Here is a 20,000-nt window from a genome sequence, read left to right on the forward strand (position 1 = left end):
TGTATATATATATATATATATATATATATATATATATATGTATATGTATATGTATTGTATATGTATCATGTAAAAATTTCACGCATTACATTTTTTTAATATGATATACTCACTAAAATGTTTAATAAATGTTACACATCGCAGAATAATTTCATACCATATTTTCGTGATAATATAAAGAAAAAATACTTGCTGTTTTTAAGTATTTTAAAATGATATACATATATGTAGCATGTGTTTATATGTATTCATTATATCGTTTATAAATAGTATTCCAGAAGTTTCTCATACACTTTTTAAGATATTCAATGTTTTTCATTTTAAAATCCATTTTTTTGTTAATAAGAATTGATCAAAAGCCTATTATTGTTATAATTTTTTAATTCTATATGTAATTTATAATTTATTAACTATCGAAAAATTAAATGTAACAAATTGTGTTACAATATTCTTTTACTTAGGATTCAAAGATTAGGAATATCTATATTTTAAATAATTCTTAATACTCTTTTCTCTCTTTTTTTTTTAATAATCATTAATGAGAGAAATACAACAATTCTGGAGCACATTGCATACTGCATGCCATAAAATAAAATAATATACATTTTATAACATTTTCTTTTTTTAATTTTAGGTGTCTTTCTTATGATACAGCTACAAACCGTGCTCATTACATAACTTCTGAGTCTCCACCATTGTCTTTCAGTGTTGATTCCAAAGGTAGTTTTAAAAAATGTAATCTAAATTTGTTATTAAATTAATGTATATTATTAATATTATATATAATTATTTTACTGTATATTGTTACAGTTCATGATTGGGACGAACAATCTGCCCAGTATAATCCAAACTTATTGGATGATCCAGAACTTATCGCTGGGAAACATAGAACATTGCTGACATTTACATCATACATGGTATGCATAGTATATTAGGGGGGCATAGATACTTAGACGCATCAAAATGAAGCCTAATTTTGTAAACTTTTGTGGAAAAATGGAAAAAAATATGTTTGTTTCATTGTAAAGAGTGTATTTTTCTCTCTTTGTCATTTATACTTTATTAAAAATATTATTAAAACTATTATTAAAAAATAATAAAAAAATGGCAAGACAATTCTTAACATTTTTGTAAAACTTGTTTTAATAATCAGTTTGCGATGTCACTTCTATAAAATTCATTCGAAAACAAAACAACATAATATAAAGTTGAAATATAAATCTAGTACTAACTAATTAATGTGTAGCTATTTTTCGAAATATCGCACTTGAACAAAATGGCAGCTAGTCGTTAAGTTAAATATCGGTTTTTTATAAAAAATTTTGTTGGTACGTTTCGCTGGATTTATAACTTTACAGAAACATCTTAATATATCAAACTTTAAAAATATATATTTAAAAAATTCGATTTTTTTTACTCTTCTAGATACCTATACCCTCTTAATTGTAATTGTTTTAATTAATGACTTAAGAGACTTTTGATTAATACAACTTAATATTTTACAATCACATAGGCATCCGTTATTGATTATGTAAGGCCTTCCGATTTGAAGAAAGAATTAAATGATAAATTTAAAGAAAAGTTTCCACATATTCAACTCACTCTCAGTAAACTTCGCAGGTACGTTTATGTATAGCAATATATGTATAATGTATATTCTCATTTCTAGCTATTATTTTTACAAGTTCTTTTTTCAGTTTAAAACGAGAAATGAGAAAAATAGCTAAATTAGAATATGGAATTGATTTACTCACTGTCGCAATGGCCTATGTATATTTTGAAAAACTTATTCTTCGAAATATCGTGACAAAACAGACACGGAAGTTATGTGCTGGCGCTTGTTTACTTCTTGCAGCAAAATTGAATGATGTGAAGGGTGATATTCTTAAATCCCTCATTGAGGTATCTTTATTTTGTATTATGTAATAATAAAAATTTTATATAATAATTATTATTACTTTTATTTACAGAGAATTGAAGGAGTATTCCGATTAAATCGCAAGGACTTAATTACGTCTGAGTTTGCCGTGTTGGTAGCTTTAGAATTTGGTTTGCATTTGCCAACATGGGAAATATTTCCTCATTATCAGCGATTGATTTATGAATCCTGACATTCTTTTATATCGTTCTTTTCACGTAATTTCAAAACCTCTTTATGAGAAAATCTCGCAATGAGGTGAAACATATTTATAATGAATAATCTTAATGTCTAAAAAGATGTATAAATAAGTTTTAAAGTGTTACATATGACTTACTTTTTCTCTTTGCTATTTTGATTTATTTAAGTCATATATGATTTAATATAAAGAGCCATATAAGTGATTACGATTGAAAGAATAATGAGTTTTTTATTATAATAATTTTGTATGCAAGTTACCAATATAATAGTTGTTGCATGCTGTGAATATTTTATTAATTGAATAATTTTAATTGTTTGTTTGAATATCAGTAAATAGGTATTAAAAAAGAAATTATGCTTTAAACATAATTTCACTATCATTATTATTAAAATTTTTGTTTTATAAGATGTAGATATTATAGTTACGGAAGAAAGAAATTTGTGAAATATATCAGAGCCTTCCAAATGGTAATTGTGTTCCCATTTCAACGGTAAGCAGGCTTTTTTCAATTTTATCCTCTCCAACGCTACCTTCCAGTCTTCTCGCCAAACGCGTAAGAGCAAGTTGAAGTAAGTATGCAAACATAACTCTTAGCCCAGATCCTCATATGGGCAATAGCTCTCTAACACCGAACGCTGATTGGTGAAAAACGGACGATGGGGATAAATTTTACTCTCACAACTGACTTTTCACAATTCAGCGCTGTATCAAAGCGCTATTGCCCGTATGAAGATCTGGGCTTAGGATCAATAGAGATTCCAAACGAAATCATTATACAAAAGATCGCATACTCTAACATGTTTCAACATGTTCCTATCATTCTATAATGAGCGCGTTTGAGTGAATAGAAGTTACGAGAAAGTAGAAGTTGGATATGCGATGCGAACAAACCTAAAATGATACACCACGTCATCGCGCCGATGCACAGCCAGCTATAGATGTAAACGACGGAAAAATACTAGAATTTTAAGGTAAAAAAACTCGGAAATTAATGGTTTTTTTCTTTCGGTTTTGACAGTTTTTTACTGATATTTTTTTTAGGTCATTTATCTTTATTTTTAGATCTTCGCATTCATGCTTGAAATCTCCCAAAATTTTTGCACTTAAAGTGATATGAGGTCTGTTTTCTATGGCTGAATCAGTATACATTTTTGGAATTTGAAGATATATATTTGATATTTATTCAAAGCGAGAAAGAGTGCAGTTCTAGTGCAGTCTAGTGTAGGAACAGAAAACAGAGCAATGATTAGAAAAATAGATTCGGGTGAAAAAAGAGAAAGCATAGATGTTGAATGCAAAGAATACAAGCAACGCAAACAGACCTATTAATCTATTATCAACTCATCAAGAATTGCAACAGCCAATAATATTGCCGCTTCGATAAAATTATAAAAAATAAAAAGTATTAAAAAGTATTAAAAAGTATCGAAATAACAAGGAAAGATAAATTCTATTTTTTCTACATATTTAACATGAATTCTATTCTTTTTTCATGAATTTGATCAAAAATATTTTTACATCTCTAACAGCCACGAATAAAGAAGTGTTAAACCCATGATAGGGAACAAGTACGGGCGGACGAGAGGCAAGTGGATTTGGGGCACGCGATGTCCGAGTTAGAAGGCTCTGAAATATATCATTCTTGAATTGTCTTATGAAAGATAATTCATTTATGTCAGTAGTTTTGTGATATGCAATTCTTTCTAGATGAAATAAATATGTATATGATAAATTTAAGAAATGACCTGTTTTAATGATTGCATTTTTTTATACATTTCATTATTTCTTGCCAGAATATAGCTCTAATCAGTTTAATAATAGAAATAATCTGAGCAAGAGAGAAAGATACTTCAAATGAGTTAAGTTTAAATAACTCTTTTATTTTAAATAAATATATCAGATAAAAAAGTGTTTTATAGAAGTTTAGAGTGCTAGTTAAAAAAAATATCAAGCAATTTTTTCTTTTTCTAAAATACAGCTTTTTTCTGAAACATTTTTTAAATTTATAAAAATATTTAATTAACTTGTCTTTAAGTATATTCTCTTTCTCTGATATCGTTATACATATCACAAAACTGCTGCTTATTTTAATTATACAAATTGTCAGTTTTTATAAAAATTATTTTTTTTTTAATACCTTAATATAAAATATTGTTATGTGTACAAATAATTAATAGAAATTTGACTACCTAGAATTGCTTAGAGGCGATGGACGCCATTTTATCTGATATTAACATGCAATGATAAGCTGTATGCTATTTGTATTTTGGAGTAATAAGGTCATTATACACAAAATGACATAAGCTGCGTAGCCATGTATATAGTCACTGAATTAATAAGCATCCAACATAAAGCCATGATTTATATAAAATGCATTGGTCTAGAAGCCTTATGGTTATGCAGCTTACGTCATTTTGTATGATTGCCCATAAATCTATTGAAAACTAATAAGGGCAGTAAAATCTCATCATTCAAAAATGAAATATCAAGTAAACGCGCCAAATGTTTCCTAGCGAGATTTACTAACATGTAAATTTGTCAATAGTGAAATTTCTAAAAATGGGAAAGAATTCCTATCAAGAATATATTAGTATTTTGAGCATATCAGCTCTTCTCTATCACTTAAGACGACTTAAGTCTATTATATGTTCAATCAGCTCTAACTTAATCAGAATATCATTGAACAATATTGGAGCGATATTACTTTTTAAGGAAAGACACAAATTTTTACGAATTTAACAAAACATGAAAATGGGCATAAAACAAGATGTGAAAAATAACTTACGAGAGTATTTCCTACAAATTTTAATAGATAGAGCTTTATTAAAGCTTAAAATATATATATACTTATATGGCAGCAACCGATCAGATTAAAAATATTACATGATAACACACACACACACAAAACAACATACAAAAATTATAGAAATATTGTATGATTACATAATTGTTTTTAACTTAATTCCAGAATGATACTACAGTAAAAATATTATCCATTTATAACAATGATTATAATTATAGTAAAAGGATCCCATATCGAAAATGGAAATTGAATTTCGGTCAAATTGCTTGAAAATTTGATGTGTTTTAAATCTTGTCGTCTTGATGAAAGTCTCCACAGGCATGATTCTCTGTAATGACCATTTGACCTCCACGAGGCGTCACTTTTCGAAATGGACTAGTACTACAATTTCTTATTTTCAACGTGTACGATACATTCTTACGTCATTATTTGCATTTTTTATGTATATTTTTAAGTAAAAAGTTATAAGAATAATATTCACCTGATTTTTTTCACAAATCGGGCTTTTGATTATAAATATTTTTGATTATTATGAGTTTTGTTACAAAATCCAATAGAAAAATGAATTTTTACTATTTATTAAAAAAATATAATTTTCTTACAAGAAAAAAATAATTAACTGATAAGAATTAATAATATGAGTAGTTATGAAAACACTTATTATGAAAAATAGCTCTAAAAAGAATTGTTTGTAAAAGTAGTTGTAAAAATAATTGATTTAAAGAGCAACTCTGAAAGGAATTACATAATAGATCATAGGAGTTCAAATACAATCTCGGGACGCGCACAGATTGTTCGTACAAGCCGGATGTTCATTGAAATGTGTTTGGAAAGTCGAATTCTAGATTGAGCTATTAGAACGTTTTTATTTTTATTATTTTGTATAACAATTGATTTAAACGTACTTGTACTTTTAGAGAATATTTATTAACAAAATTATCTTGTGCGAATTAATATTCTGCTGAACTATAACTTACAGTTAACACAAAATTGCACAAGAAGAATAGTTTGGAATACTTTAATATTATAGAAATATATATATATATATATATACACACACACACACACACACACACACACACACACACACACACACGATATCACACGATTACCTTATCGCTTACAGTTACCTTTGCTGTTTGTATTACGAAACATCGAATTATTTATGAGAATCTACAGTCATTATGCGATAATGAGCTTACCATATCCGCTAGAAAAAGGGACGATCAACCGATTGCAAGTCGAAATAATATCATTCCGCTGTTTATGCACGCGCTCTTATAGTAACCGAATGACATTAGATAAGTAACTAAAAAACTCTGTAACTATTAACTATAATTCTAAGGACTTTAGCTTAAACTCGGTTTAAATTATATACTCTAACAAAATGAGATAGCAATATTTTGACTGGCGCACGGCCTACTCAATATAAACAAAGCGCGCAGTGGTTCTTTGTGCGTTTCATAATTGTGCCAAAAATTCCGCGTCCTAGATAAGCAACACAGCGTTGACTTAAATTTCAAAAATCAAATTATCAACTTCAATATCCTTATAGTTTTTGTGAGAAATAATTAAGGAGGGATTCTGGTCTAGAAGCTTGATTTTTAGGCTATTTTCATGAATTTTTTCTAGAAAATTCGTAAGGTCTATTCAAATCAGGATTTTTTTTACATATTAGTACATATTTCAAGTATCTTTTAGAATTTTTTTGTTGTAATTTTACAAGAAATAAGCCTTATATAACATCATAACAAAAATAAGGTGATCATGATTGCGGCTGTTTTGCTCGTCTGAAATAAAAAAAACAAGAAAAAAATTCTTAAAGAATATGAGTTTGGCTATCATTTGATCCATGATAAAAAAAAATATTAAAAAGAAAAAAATCATTTTGAAAATTACTTTCCGATTTTTTCGAATTTTTTCATCTTTAAAGTGCTGTAAAATAAATTTAAAATGAACATTTTGATTTTTATAGTTCAAACGAGAACTATATATATGCGCTAAAGATGTGCGCAAAATTTGGGCGCGATTGGTCAATAGATTTCTCAATAGATTTTGAGAAATCATGGTCATCAGTTAAGAAAATGCTGTTTCGAGAAAAACGCAATTAAAGTTTTTAACTAATTACGTAGAGATAATATTATTGAATAATATTATTTACAATCAATCTGCTATTCCAGGACTATAAAGGACATCTTCCTCTTCATACATATCCTGCAGAGCTCTTTTGTCTCTGAGCTGCGCCCATTGATCTTTTTCGAAATATACAATACTTTATTACCTGCTCCTGAGCGCAGCTACATTCCAGGCACTATATCTTTGTAACTTTTACGAATCCGCAAAAATCCTTTTACGTATTTATTTTACAATCCAAATACTTGCGAAAAATGTATTTAAAAAATCGATTTTTTTTTTTATCCTCTAGACTAGAATCCACCCTTAAATAAATATTATCCTATTTTTTACTTAAAGATATATACAGAAAGAGCAAATAATAATGCACCATATTCGTTGAAAATAAGATATTGTAATATTAACTCGTTTTGAAAAATGACGCCTCGTAGAGACATCAAACGGTTCATTACAGAGAGTCGTGCTTGTGGAGACTTTTTATCTGGACGACAAGCTCTACAATCAAGCTCTACTATCAAATTTTCTGGCAATTTAACTGAAATTCAATTTCCACAAGATTTGTGATGGGATCCTTTTTATTATAATATGGCGTGGAAAAGTCTTCATAAATTTATTCAAAATTATATATAAACATATGTGTATTTGATACATTGAATTTCTTCAACTTTAGTAATAACAACGGCTGTGGGAGTCAACGCAGTTATTAATTATTATCTTATATTTACATTCTTATATTTTATTACATAAATCTTGATTTCGATGAGCGCAATACAATAAAAATTTAATTTTATTTTTGATCAGTATCATTTTATTTTTATGTCAATAACAATCATTGGAAAAATATGAAAATCTATGGATGTTGCTACGTGGAAACTGCCAATAAATCCGAGTGAGACACGCAATGGGGCGTTTTTTCGTTATCCAAAAAGCGACCACAGCTAAGATCATCTTTAGGAATCAGAAGACGAAGATAACATAGCCGTTGATTGCTTCTGGTTACATAACGAAAAAACGCCACTGCTCAAACATTGTTGCTAACATAAAAGTAAAAAAAGTTGACTCTCACAGTCGTTGTTATTTTTTATTATTTAAAAAAATTAAACTTTAAGTTTATTCACATTAGTAATATACTCTTCCAACTTTTACATAATACATCTAGTAAATAATAAAGATTATATTATAAGTGTTATTAGAATGTAACTGCGTCTTGTTTTGAAATCTTGTTTGTTTTGTAATATAAAAGTAAATTGTTTTTAATTTTATATATACACAATGTATGTACATTATATATATATAAAATTAGGTATATATTTTATTATAAAATGTAACACGTAACTAACATTTTATTTTTTTATTTAATATCGATTTTCTCATTTTTTTCGTTTTATCATTGATATATATCTTGATTTTATTGTAAATAATACGGAAGTTGAATGTAATAAAATAACGTCTTGTAATATTATAGAAAAAGCGATATTCTATATTACATATTATATATATTTTATCACTTTATTGTATTTAAGCTCAGCCATATTCCTTTTAGATAATGCTAATATATTAGATATTTTTCAAATTGAACATAGATGTATCCCTTATTTTTAGAATGATATTAGAAACATATAAGATGTAGCTTTCTGAAATGTATCTTTAATGAAGATTCGTAACAAACCGATTTCCTTACAAACCGATCAAATTAAATATGCTTCATTTAATGTGTATATTTCTATTTTATAGTATGTACGATGTTTTATCATATACAAGTTAATGATACTTAAACAACATTTATTTAAATTGAATTATAGAATATATATATGCTCAATTATATTTACCTGTATAGAATTGATATGTCGCTCAATTTTTACATATAATAGGCTGCGTTCGGTAGTATCCTTACAGTCATTCTATTCTGATTCTAAACGATAAAGATAGAATGACATTGTTAATAGCACTCTCCGAACGCAACCATATAGAAAACATTTTAATAACGTTGTTCTTGCAGACTCTCATATTTCAATTTCACAGATTTAACAAAATATGTAATGCAAGATCATTTTGTGTTATAGTATCATTTTGTTGCTGCGTGCATTATTTTTTTTAATCATGTCGCGATATTTTTTGAAAATATTTGCTGTAATAAGAATTTATAAGGACGCAAAAATATAAAACATTCACATATTTTATACATATATAAAATATGCGAGTATCTGACATTTTTATACATGTACATGTGCAGTATATACATTATTTATACAGTCAACTGCATATATTGGAGAAAAAAATATACCTTTTTGCATCCCATTCTTGTAACACCAGTAAAAAATTTTGTAAGTAATTGAGTAAGTGCTTGTAGAAAACAAGTTTGAGATAATAATTGTGGAGATTTATTAGCTTGAATATAGAAGGCAAAGTACATATAAAGAATCGATCTATATTTCTATCTGGTGTTTTGTTCAGAACAAAATATGGCCATTTGATTCAAAGTTTTCATTTGTGCACAAAATAATACCATTAATATCACGAATTGAGAATTATATAGCCATATTTGCTTCTCAACCTACGATAAATACAGACCAGAATATAAATGTGTTTGAAAATGGTAGCTTTAAAAACAATCAGTTTTATGTAATCTTCTATGATATCCATTTAATATCATAAGATAGTAATATCTCACTAACTTAGTAAATCTCTTCATTGTACTTGTTATTAAAAAGTATCTCCTAGGAATTGCAGTTTTTACACATAGTTTCATATTTTCATAAGCAAATTTTCCATACGTGTTTACCTCTAATAAGTCATAATCATTCTCCGTTTTATATATCGCAATGTCCTTCATTTGTAAGAATTAACTTTAGATATGAGCGGATTCTTACATTTGTTAAACTAAACTATACATACATATATGTGTATATACATATAGAATATTCCATTGCATATTTTCTCTCTGAACATTGCAATCTAAAATATTTCAAGTTTTCTCAGATTACTCTAGCAAAGTCCTACATTAAAATTTCTTTTTAAAATTAAATATATCAATCTGAAAATTCCAATCTTTAATCTTGTAACTATAAAATTGTTGAAAATAATTAATAATTTGGCAATAAAGTTATTGATAATTGAGAGAAAACGTGCGATGTTTACAAATGCTTACATGTATACACAATACTCCATTTTATGACATGTCTGGAATAAACTCAACAGTAAAAAATTGTATGTCTCTAGTATATAGCAGTGTGTCAATTATACAATATATTCACAATAGCGTATCACACATACACACATACTTATTCTGAATAGTGAATTCTGCAGAAAAAGTTTATTTCATTTTTAGTTTATGATTCGTGATACTGTATCAATATATTCTAATGATGTTTTAACCCTGATAATGTATCTTAATAATGTTTGAAATATACGTGTGTATGTTAAAACGATTATTAATTTTTAGTCTTGCTCTAGCATTTAACTTTATATATACATATACAGTAAAGTGAATAACTCCTTTTTAAGAGAGACATTAAAAAAAAATTAATATTATAATTATAAATTATAATTATAAATTTTAATAGATAAACATTTTTAAGATAATATTATATCTTATAAGACAGTGAGTATATGTGAGAAAACAATCTATATATAGAAATCTATATATAGAAATCAATACCTAGCGGTCTAGCAGGATGAATCTTAAGTGCTTATATTTTGTGTGAATTTACATACTATTGTACGTAGTACTTTAAAATGCTCATCAAAATGATTTTTCGGTCTTGAAATGCAAACTCTGTTAAATTATTGCAATAATATCACGAGTTAAATTGTCTAGCAATTTGATGTTTTTTCCCACCTAATTTTTAAGATAATTGTTAACGAAACACATAAATAATATTATATGATTATATTTGTAAATAACTAATAACTTAATGTATAATATCACTGAGATCACAACAAAAATTATATCAAGTTATGAGATCATATTTTATTTTTTAAAATTATACTTTCCTATTGAAAGCATTTAATCAATAATATTTGGGTTTTTAAATAAAAAAAATCATAAAATTCTTCACATTAATTAAAAATTACATTTCACACTTATTATTTTCATTTATTATTTCACATTTATTTTTTCATTTAAAAGAGGAACAGCTTATAATCATGTCCTTATAATTTGCAACGAATTTTGGGACGCGTTATAAAATGGGACGAAGAGTTTTTAGATCTATTTTGTCTAGTTCAAAACGTTGATCACGAAGGTGTACAAGGATGTCCCGTAAATTTGTGCCAAAAGCTTTTTGTGTAGAACGCATTAAACTGAATCGAAAAAAATTCTCTATCATTTTGCAATTTTATAACACTTCAAGATTGATTAAGGCTATTTTCTTCTTTCCTCCTAAGAACTAACTAAGCATCTTTTATTTGAAATATTTTTGTCTTCAGAATTTTTATAGATAAACAACAAGGATGTAATAATTCAATTCAGAATTCTGTGTTTCACTGTATCTGACTGTGTCCTTGTTGGAAAAAACCTCCTATGTAATTCCATAATTAACGTTATAGTTTAATTAATATTAATATTTTGTTTTTAATAAAAGAGTAGAAAGATTATTTCATATTTTTCATTTTATTCATACGAATTATTTGTTTATTTATATATAAGCTTTCCTGCATTATATCAGTAATAAATTCTTTAGCTAATTTGAAATCTTTCCTTAGTAAAAATATTTATAAAACTACAGTAATGTATAATGAAACAAACGTAATCTGTACAAATATATATCGATAAGTAGAAAAGAATTAAAATCATTTATATAATTACTTTCAATTGGAATTATTTGGAAACTGTCTCGTATATATTATTTAAATATCGATTCAATCACAATTCCGAAATTCAAATTGAAAATATATAAAAACAAAGAATACAAAATTATATAAAATAATATATATACCATTTCAAAAACATATACTCTTAGCTTACTTCGCCATATATTTATATTTAACAATTTAATATTAACGTAATTTATATCTTTTTTTCCACAGATTTCTTGTAAATCTTATTGAAATTACAATACATATTTTATCAACATAAGTTTTTATTCATTTCTATGAAGTATAAAATAAATATAAAATCAATTGTCGATGTTATTGCTTAGAAACAGATGAAAAAAAAAGATTGACCGTTATCTTTTCTATTCTCCTCTTCTTTATTGTTCTTCTCTACCAAATCTTTGTAACACTTTGAAACACTCCTGCGACTCACAATAATAAATCATTAGCAGAAGATATAGGAATTATTAAAACTTTACAAACTAGCTTGTATACCTGATATATTTGGAGATACATTTGCAGTAGGTATACTCGAAAGTATACCTGAATATACTTAAAAGTTGACTTGGATGTACTAGCTGGTATAGAGACACCCAAATTTTTTTTCAGGTATATGTTGGAAAAGAACAGATACGAAAATAATTTTAGAAAATGTGCCAAACATTTTTCTTTTATCCATACATTTTAAAAAAATTATAAAAATTTATGTTCTATTCAATTCTCTTTCTAAAAACTTTTTTTTTATTGTTTAGGCCTTTAGTCTGTAATTCTTAATAACGTAAAGTCGTAACTTTGGTCATAAAATTATTTTTGGGTACGCTTTCATCACATTCAAAACCTGCGCAATGGCATATAATAATGTTATTGATCGTTACAGTCGTCAAGAATCATTTTGATTACAATGTATTGATTTGTCAATATCGAATGGTCATTTATAATGGATATAGAAATAGCAATATATTCATCAATGTAAAAACTATTTACCCTATACTAGTTTATTAAGTAATACGAATAAAACTATCAAATTAATTAACTATCAAATTAATTAATTAAATTTAATTTAATATATCAAAAAAAAAATTAAGAAAAACGTATGAATTGTATGTTAGAGATATTTTAATATTCTTGTCGATCGAGTGAATTGTTAATTAAAGTTAAGTTGGATCGAAATGGCTCAGAGAGAGTTACAGAATAAAATTATTAAATTTATATTAAAGTTTATAGAAAAAAGTAGATAGGTCAAAAAACGAGCAAAGAAAGATCTAAAGATTTAAAATAATATAATATTTCATATTACATTACAAAATTAATATTCGATGTCATAAAGTTATCATGGAACGTAACTTTTACAAAAATATTATATTATTTTAAATTTAGATTTTTCTTTGCTCATTTTTTGATTTATATGATATTTTTTTAGTTTTGGCAATATCGAGCGAATTACGTCTTTTAATATTTTTTTTATACATAAAATTTTTAATCTTCTCTACAGCGGTGCCTAAAACTTTTCTCTCGTGTAACATGTATTTTATATATCACTGAAATGGTCGGGTGGTTTCAAATAGTCGTCGACCATTGTCCACTCGTATTGCCCATATCGAATAAAAATACTGAGGTTGCAGGAAAAAAAATCATTCCCAATAGCAACACCATTTCTCCCAGAATTTTTCTGTATCCCGGCTCCGGCGCGCCCGGCATTCCCGGGCCACGAAACTGCCTGAGGCCCTCGTTGTTAATTAACAATTTTCATTATTGCCATTTTTTTCTAGCAATTGCGTACGCATTCGAAGCTCACGCTTTTGTAAACATCATTTGTCCTTGTTTATATTCGATAAACGACAAGAATGAAGTGTAGTCTCATGAACGTTGCTAGGGTTGCTACAGGTTGTTAATGTGAATCACATTCTGTGGAGGAGAGAGATTCATTGCTAGGACGTTGCTTGCGGGGGAACACTATCGCTGATTGGTCGTTTCGAGTAACGTTTTACCGCGTCGTGTCGTCAGTAGCATCGTTTCTAATCGCTTCTTCAGTCCTTCTACGCTATAAGCGGTAGTGTTTTTTCGTCCCGTTAATTTCTGTTATTTCTGTTGTATCAACTGTATTCTGTGGTATTTCTGTGCTTATATTTCGTAAAACTTCGTGGATCACGCTCGACGTGGACTGACTCAATTAAAAAATCTATGTAATCGTCGAGACAACGGTTTTTTAAGTTCAAATGGGATCAATCGTGCTTTCTCTATACAATAGGCTACTCATGATTAGTCGGTTAGTGAACTAAATGACGAAACAATATATTATGGTTAACAAGCCATCAGTAGAGCATCAACACACGTCGGCCAGCCTCGACGATTTCAGCGTCATTTGTTTATCATCTTAGTGCTCGACGTAGCGGTGAATCTCGGGAAACTTTGGAAACTTCGTCCAACTTGGTCGCGTGGAGAATAATTAGCGAAACACGAAGGTAAATAGAAGTGAGGATGTGCATTTGAATTCTTGAGATTTAACACGAAATCTTCATGTTAGTCCTAAGGCCTCTATTCTTGAAAAGAAATTTATACGAATACTAGATAAATGTTATATAACTAGATAAATGTTATAGTATATGTAACGTGTATTGTAATATTTCCGTAGTTGTACATTTCAAAAATGGAGATCCAGGAAGCAAAATTTTGATTGGCACGAGACAAATATAAAATAAAGCGTTGATGTTTCTTTGAATCGATAAGTTTTGCACTGCTTGCAATTTTTTCGGAATCTCTTCTCTTGTTTTTCTCTTTCATGCTGTAATATTTATCTCGTTTCAAAGTGAAATATTTTCGAACAACGCTACAACAAACCTGTTAATATGAGGTTTATTTTTTATTCCTGCATTAGAACTTTCTTTCTCACTTTAGAAAATCGCGAATATCACTGTAACTTTCAAAACTACATATTAATTCATCTGATAATATCTGTGTTAATTAACAGGTATATCCAAGGACTTTCTTTCCCTCGGTTATTTTAAAATTTCCAAAAATTTAGGTTATTTCATCTTTATATCAAATTCAGTTGTAAGCGGACGTAAAGTTTAGTGTCGTTAATCGTGCACGGACTATGAGCATTAATATAGAAAAGTGGTCATTTCTCAATTTGTGAAAATTTCCGAGGGAAAAAATCAAAGTCCTTTGGTGGACTAGCGATATTGATCCGGCGTTGTAAATTAATGAACTACGAAGCATAATGTACATCAATGTAGCCGTGATATTCATACAATATGGATGCGTTCCAAATTTCGCATAAGGACACGCTCTTTGTCCTTGTTATTCATCTGTAATAAAGAAGGATAAAACGATAAAACGATATATCAACACCGCAATTCCGAACATATCTTAAAAATGTAGCTATGGCTGCGTTCGCTTTGTCGCTCACGCGCATCAATTATCCTTGTTTAATATTTCCAGTTTTTTGTTTCTTTAAATTAATTATGTATTATATCATTACTTGTATACATGTTTCGACTAATCTTTTAGCCTTCGTCAAAATTACAACACATTGGTTATCTATGAATCGTATAAAAGTCGTATATTGAAATAACAAGGATGAAACACACTTAAAAGCGAAGTTGTGACACGCAAAAGCGAACACAGTCTATGTAACATTAAACATAGAATCGAGAAATTTTAATTTTTAACCTTCGGTTATACCGAAAAGTGCACGCAGAAATTTTGTAATAGCATCTTTTTTTATATAGAATATATTAACTGCCGTATGTTTGGAAGTACTGTAAAGATATAAGATTGTTCTCGTTTTTCAAAATGCTTCGCATTTTGAAACGAATATTGATATTGGATATAGCATTTTTATGAGAATTCATAGGATTTTTAATAATTGGAAATTTTAAATATCTTCTTAATTTCTAATAACTAAACTACAATTAGAAAATATCTGGTGATATCTTTCTAGTTCTTAATCAAAGAAATGTGAAGGCTGAGGACATTCAGAGAATTATGTCTTAGTTTTAGGCTACAGTTTATCGATGCTTTCTATTTAGTGACACACACCGACACAAATATTGGCTTATCTTTCTTGGCATTCTATGCGTAACAAAGACAGAACGATACCGGTGTCGATTGTATAATGGAAGGCGTCCTGTGTTACGTATATTATAGTATAAATGCACACCGGATTTATCTCTATGTTATTTGGGCTCAATTTCTGAACATTCAAATATTTATTGCCAGTAATTTATATACACGTAATACATACTATAAATTTTCAGTGATAGTGAATATTGAAACATTGATATTGAAAACCGGAAAGTTGATACAAAATTATCAAGAGCACATTTTTTTCTTTCAAATATCCTGCTTAGTTAAAGATTGGTAAATTGTGTGAATCAGTGGAATTATTTTTCAAAACATTTAATTTTAATGATTTTCTAATTTCATTAGATCAAAGAAAACATGTCTAAACAAGAAAGAAATAGAGGTTATGATGATCCCTATGAACCATCAACCAGTAGTGGACATCGCAGGTCTAAACCATATGAGAAAAAACGGTCGGAGCCGGTAAGTAAGACATGACACCAAGAAAAAGAAATAGTTACTTCTTTATAAATATTAAGTTAAAAAAAAACAATAAAGAAAATAAAATGTAATTTTGAAACATAAGTTATTACATTTTTTTTCTATTTGCACTCTAAATATTAAAAATTATTTTATTTTTTTGTTTTAATGATATAATTATTCAAGAATTTTTGCTAAATCAAAAAAAGCATACTTTTTCTGAATATAATTTGATATATGTGAACCAAATTCAAATATATGTTGCCAATACTGAAAATCTGTAATATATGTAATGAGCGAAATATATACTGTAGTTTGGTATGTCAATGTATATCAGAACAGTAGTATTATATTATTATTAATCATATATGGCAATATTATAATTTATTCAAAAAGACAATCATATAAGCAATTGAGAATTGGTGCTATAGACATGCACAGTTTTATTTCTTTAAATTAATTATATATTATATTATTACTTGTGTACATGTTTTGCGTCTGAGGTGTTTGCTGAGGAAAGCCAAGCTTTTAGCTTTTCTCAGCAAAATTATAGTATATGTTACAACACGTTGGTTATCCATGACTCATATAAAAATTGTATGTTGAAATAACAGTCGATATTATTGTGTGGTAGCATTCCTCCATTTCAAAATAAAAATTCCCAATTTGAAAGCTGGATGGTAATGAATTATAATTTATGTATATGATAAAGGCAATCTCTATATTTTTAAAGAAATGTTTTATACACTTATTTTTTATTCTTATAAACAAAACAGTATACAATTGTATTTTGCAATTAACGTATCTTTATTATTATATTTTAATTATTTTTTTAATTTAATTATTTTTTTTTACAGGAGCATTATAGAAGAGGATCAGTAAAAGTTAGTATAATTTGCAATATTATTATTTTAAATATAATATACTTTTTTTGTTTGATATATATTCAAAATACAATATCGCCCATTAATTTTAATACATTCCAGATTCGTTAATCTCTTTGTAAAAGATGAATGTATGTTAAATGAAAGTAAAGAAGGGCTACAAGCCAAAATACAAATTTAATATACGTAATAATATAAAAATAAAAATAAAAATATAACTACATTAAAATAACAAATGTTTCATCTCTGATTTTAATACATGCAGGCAAGATGAAGCATTAATTCTCAAGAATTTCTCTCAATTCACTTTTTCTTTCATTAGAAATTTCTTTGTTGTATATGTTCAATTCATTGATAATGACCCGATCAGAGTCGAAACGTTTGTTATTTTAATGTAGTCATATTTTTATTTTTATTTGTATCTTACCACGTACATTAAATTTGTTATTTTGGTTCGTAATCCTTCTTAACTCACTCTCATTTAATTTCATACTTGAGCCACATTATATTATATGAATGTATATGAATGTATGTGTTTTACATAGAAATGAGCTAGATGAATCCACTTACTGTTATGAACATTTGACCATTTGCGTACATCATATTTATACATTATTTATGTAAACATTTTTAAATATCTCTAATTTTGAAAGAACGAGATTAATTCAAATATTGTTTAAGTTCTAAAGATAAACAAAATATTCGTGCAAGATCATGAGTTGCTTATAATGACATCATACTCAATGTTTTGAATTCTTAAAAATTGATTCGATATTATTGATTAATATATTATTTATTAATATTAGTAATAATACATATTAATAAAATAATGTAAATTATATTATTAATGCTTTTTTTTGCCACTATGTATGCGTTATATGTAGTTTCGAAGTAACATTGGCGAACCTGATAGACGAATATAAGTTCATCCTGGATACGTTGTGTTCGATTAGAGGAAACTAATTTCAAGCGGGAAGATATCAATCGCCTAGATATCAGACGCCTAGTACTGAACTTCCGCATTAAAGAGGAGAATTTCCGCATCAAATTTAGAGTTAAAATGTTATGGTTAATTTTGATAAGAACATTCCAATGCATATCTTACTATCTTATGAATATGTAATTTCGCACTAACAACCGGAGTTGATATAAGCATTTTACTTGTATTAGATTTATTCTTAGAGTCATAAAAACTATTAATCTAATTTATTTTAATAAAATTTAAAAATTTATGAAAATAAAATTAAATAAAATTTATAAGAATTGGCAATGTGTTGTTCTATTATAGCATTATTGCGTAGACGATTATGCAGTTCCATCTACGTCCAAACATGAGCCAATGGAAGATATATCAGGTAAGTTTTTTATGTCTTTTTATCATACTCTTATTCAATTTTTCTTAATTATTAATTTTATATGAATAGAATCTACTTCTTTTTAATAAAAGAAACTATAAAAGATTCCAATTTTCCTATTATTTAGAAAAATAAATTTAAATTAGCCAAAGTTTAAAAAAAAATGTTTATGTATAATAATTAAAGGTATCAAAATTGAAATAAAAACTGAAATGGAAAGTGAAGTGAAAAATGAAGGGGCTGAATCAGCACAGACGACAACACAAACACGTTCTCGATGTAAGATGGAATCTACTTTTGTTAGTAGACCCAGTACTTTAGTCTCTAAAAAAGGTTAGTATAAAATCTTAATGTGCTATGCGCAATATTTATGTATAATATGTAAACAGAGTAGCATTTTCTGTACAAACTTTGACGATATATTCTATGAGTTTTAATTAAAAAAATTTTTTTTAAATATTTCATTAAAAACTTTAAAAAATTTATAACAAAAATTTGCAATATATAAATAAATAATTTTATCAAGTTTCTGTTTCAAATTGCTATCTGCTCGTGTTAGTACGTGTTTAACATAATATAATTTTGAATTTATTTTTTTTGAAACCGTCACAAGAAAAGTAATAAATTCAAAATTATATCAATATTAGCATTCATCCAAAATGGACAGATAATTTCAAATGCAACTTAAGTAAAATTATTTTTTTACAAATTTCGTATTTTTGTTATAATTTTTTCCCCATGTAAGGATTTGTTTTATTCTACTAAGAAACAGATACGATACTAGAGATTGGAAATATAATATTTTATGAAAACTTGTGGAATATTAAATATTTTTATAATAAAATTGTGAATTATTTATCGTATATATTATAATTTTCATAGGCATGCCAGAAAATAAATAATATTACCATTTTTGTAATTAATTTCTATCAATTTATAGGTAAATCTGGTACATCTATAATGCTTAGTTCAAATCACTTCAGACTACCTACAGTACCCAATTGGTGTGTGTATCAATATAGGGTAGATTTTGAACCCGAAGAAAGTCGAACATTTATTCGCAAAGGCATGCTTAAACTCCATAAAGATAAAGTCGGTCCATATATCTTTGATGGTACTATCCTGTTTTCAAGTACACGTTTACCAGATGTAAATATATCTTATACTATTGCACTAGCAGATATGTGCGATTAAATATTTTCATAAATATGCATGAAATATTTCAGAAAATCGAGCTGACGTCAGTAAGGAAATCGGACAATACACCCTTTAAAATAATTATATATTTAGTTGGAAGAATGATGCCTGAGGATCCACATTATATAACTATTTTTAACATAATAAT

The 20,000-nt window shown here is 27.3% G+C and overlaps 2 protein-coding genes across 2 annotated transcripts in view; both read left to right on the forward strand.

Annotated features, from left to right (window-relative positions):
* LOC105618326 (CDK5 and ABL1 enzyme substrate 2) overlaps positions 1–2,111 on the forward strand; it is a 6,400-nt gene extending 4,289 nt beyond the window's left edge. The window contains exons 5-9 of the mRNA XM_012199867.1: positions 597–720; positions 811–917; positions 1,514–1,620; positions 1,698–1,902; positions 1,971–2,111. Coding sequence (XP_012055257.1) covers positions 597–720; positions 811–917; positions 1,514–1,620; positions 1,698–1,902; positions 1,971–2,111 — 684 coding nt within the window. The remainder of the gene's footprint in view (positions 1–596; positions 721–810; positions 918–1,513; positions 1,621–1,697; positions 1,903–1,970) is intronic.
* A 13,877-nt stretch (positions 2,112–15,988) lies between these two features.
* The window catches only part of LOC105618328 (protein piwi-like), a 7,238-nt gene continuing 3,226 nt past the window's right edge, over positions 15,989–20,000 (forward strand). The window contains exons 1-7 of the mRNA XM_012199870.1: positions 15,989–16,048; positions 16,303–16,419; positions 17,274–17,300; positions 18,589–18,655; positions 18,842–18,988; positions 19,596–19,804; positions 19,882–20,000. The exon at positions 19,882–20,000 is cut by the window's right edge and continues 67 nt beyond it. Of these exons, the coding sequence (XP_012055260.1) occupies positions 15,989–16,048; positions 16,303–16,419; positions 17,274–17,300; positions 18,589–18,655; positions 18,842–18,988; positions 19,596–19,804; positions 19,882–20,000 (746 nt within the window). The remainder of the gene's footprint in view (positions 16,049–16,302; positions 16,420–17,273; positions 17,301–18,588; positions 18,656–18,841; positions 18,989–19,595; positions 19,805–19,881) is intronic.

This window comes from Atta cephalotes (assembly GCF_000143395.1).
Source record: "Atta cephalotes unplaced genomic scaffold scaffold00016, whole genome shotgun sequence".
In the NCBI taxonomy this organism is placed as follows: Eukaryota; Metazoa; Arthropoda; class Insecta; order Hymenoptera; family Formicidae; genus Atta; species Atta cephalotes.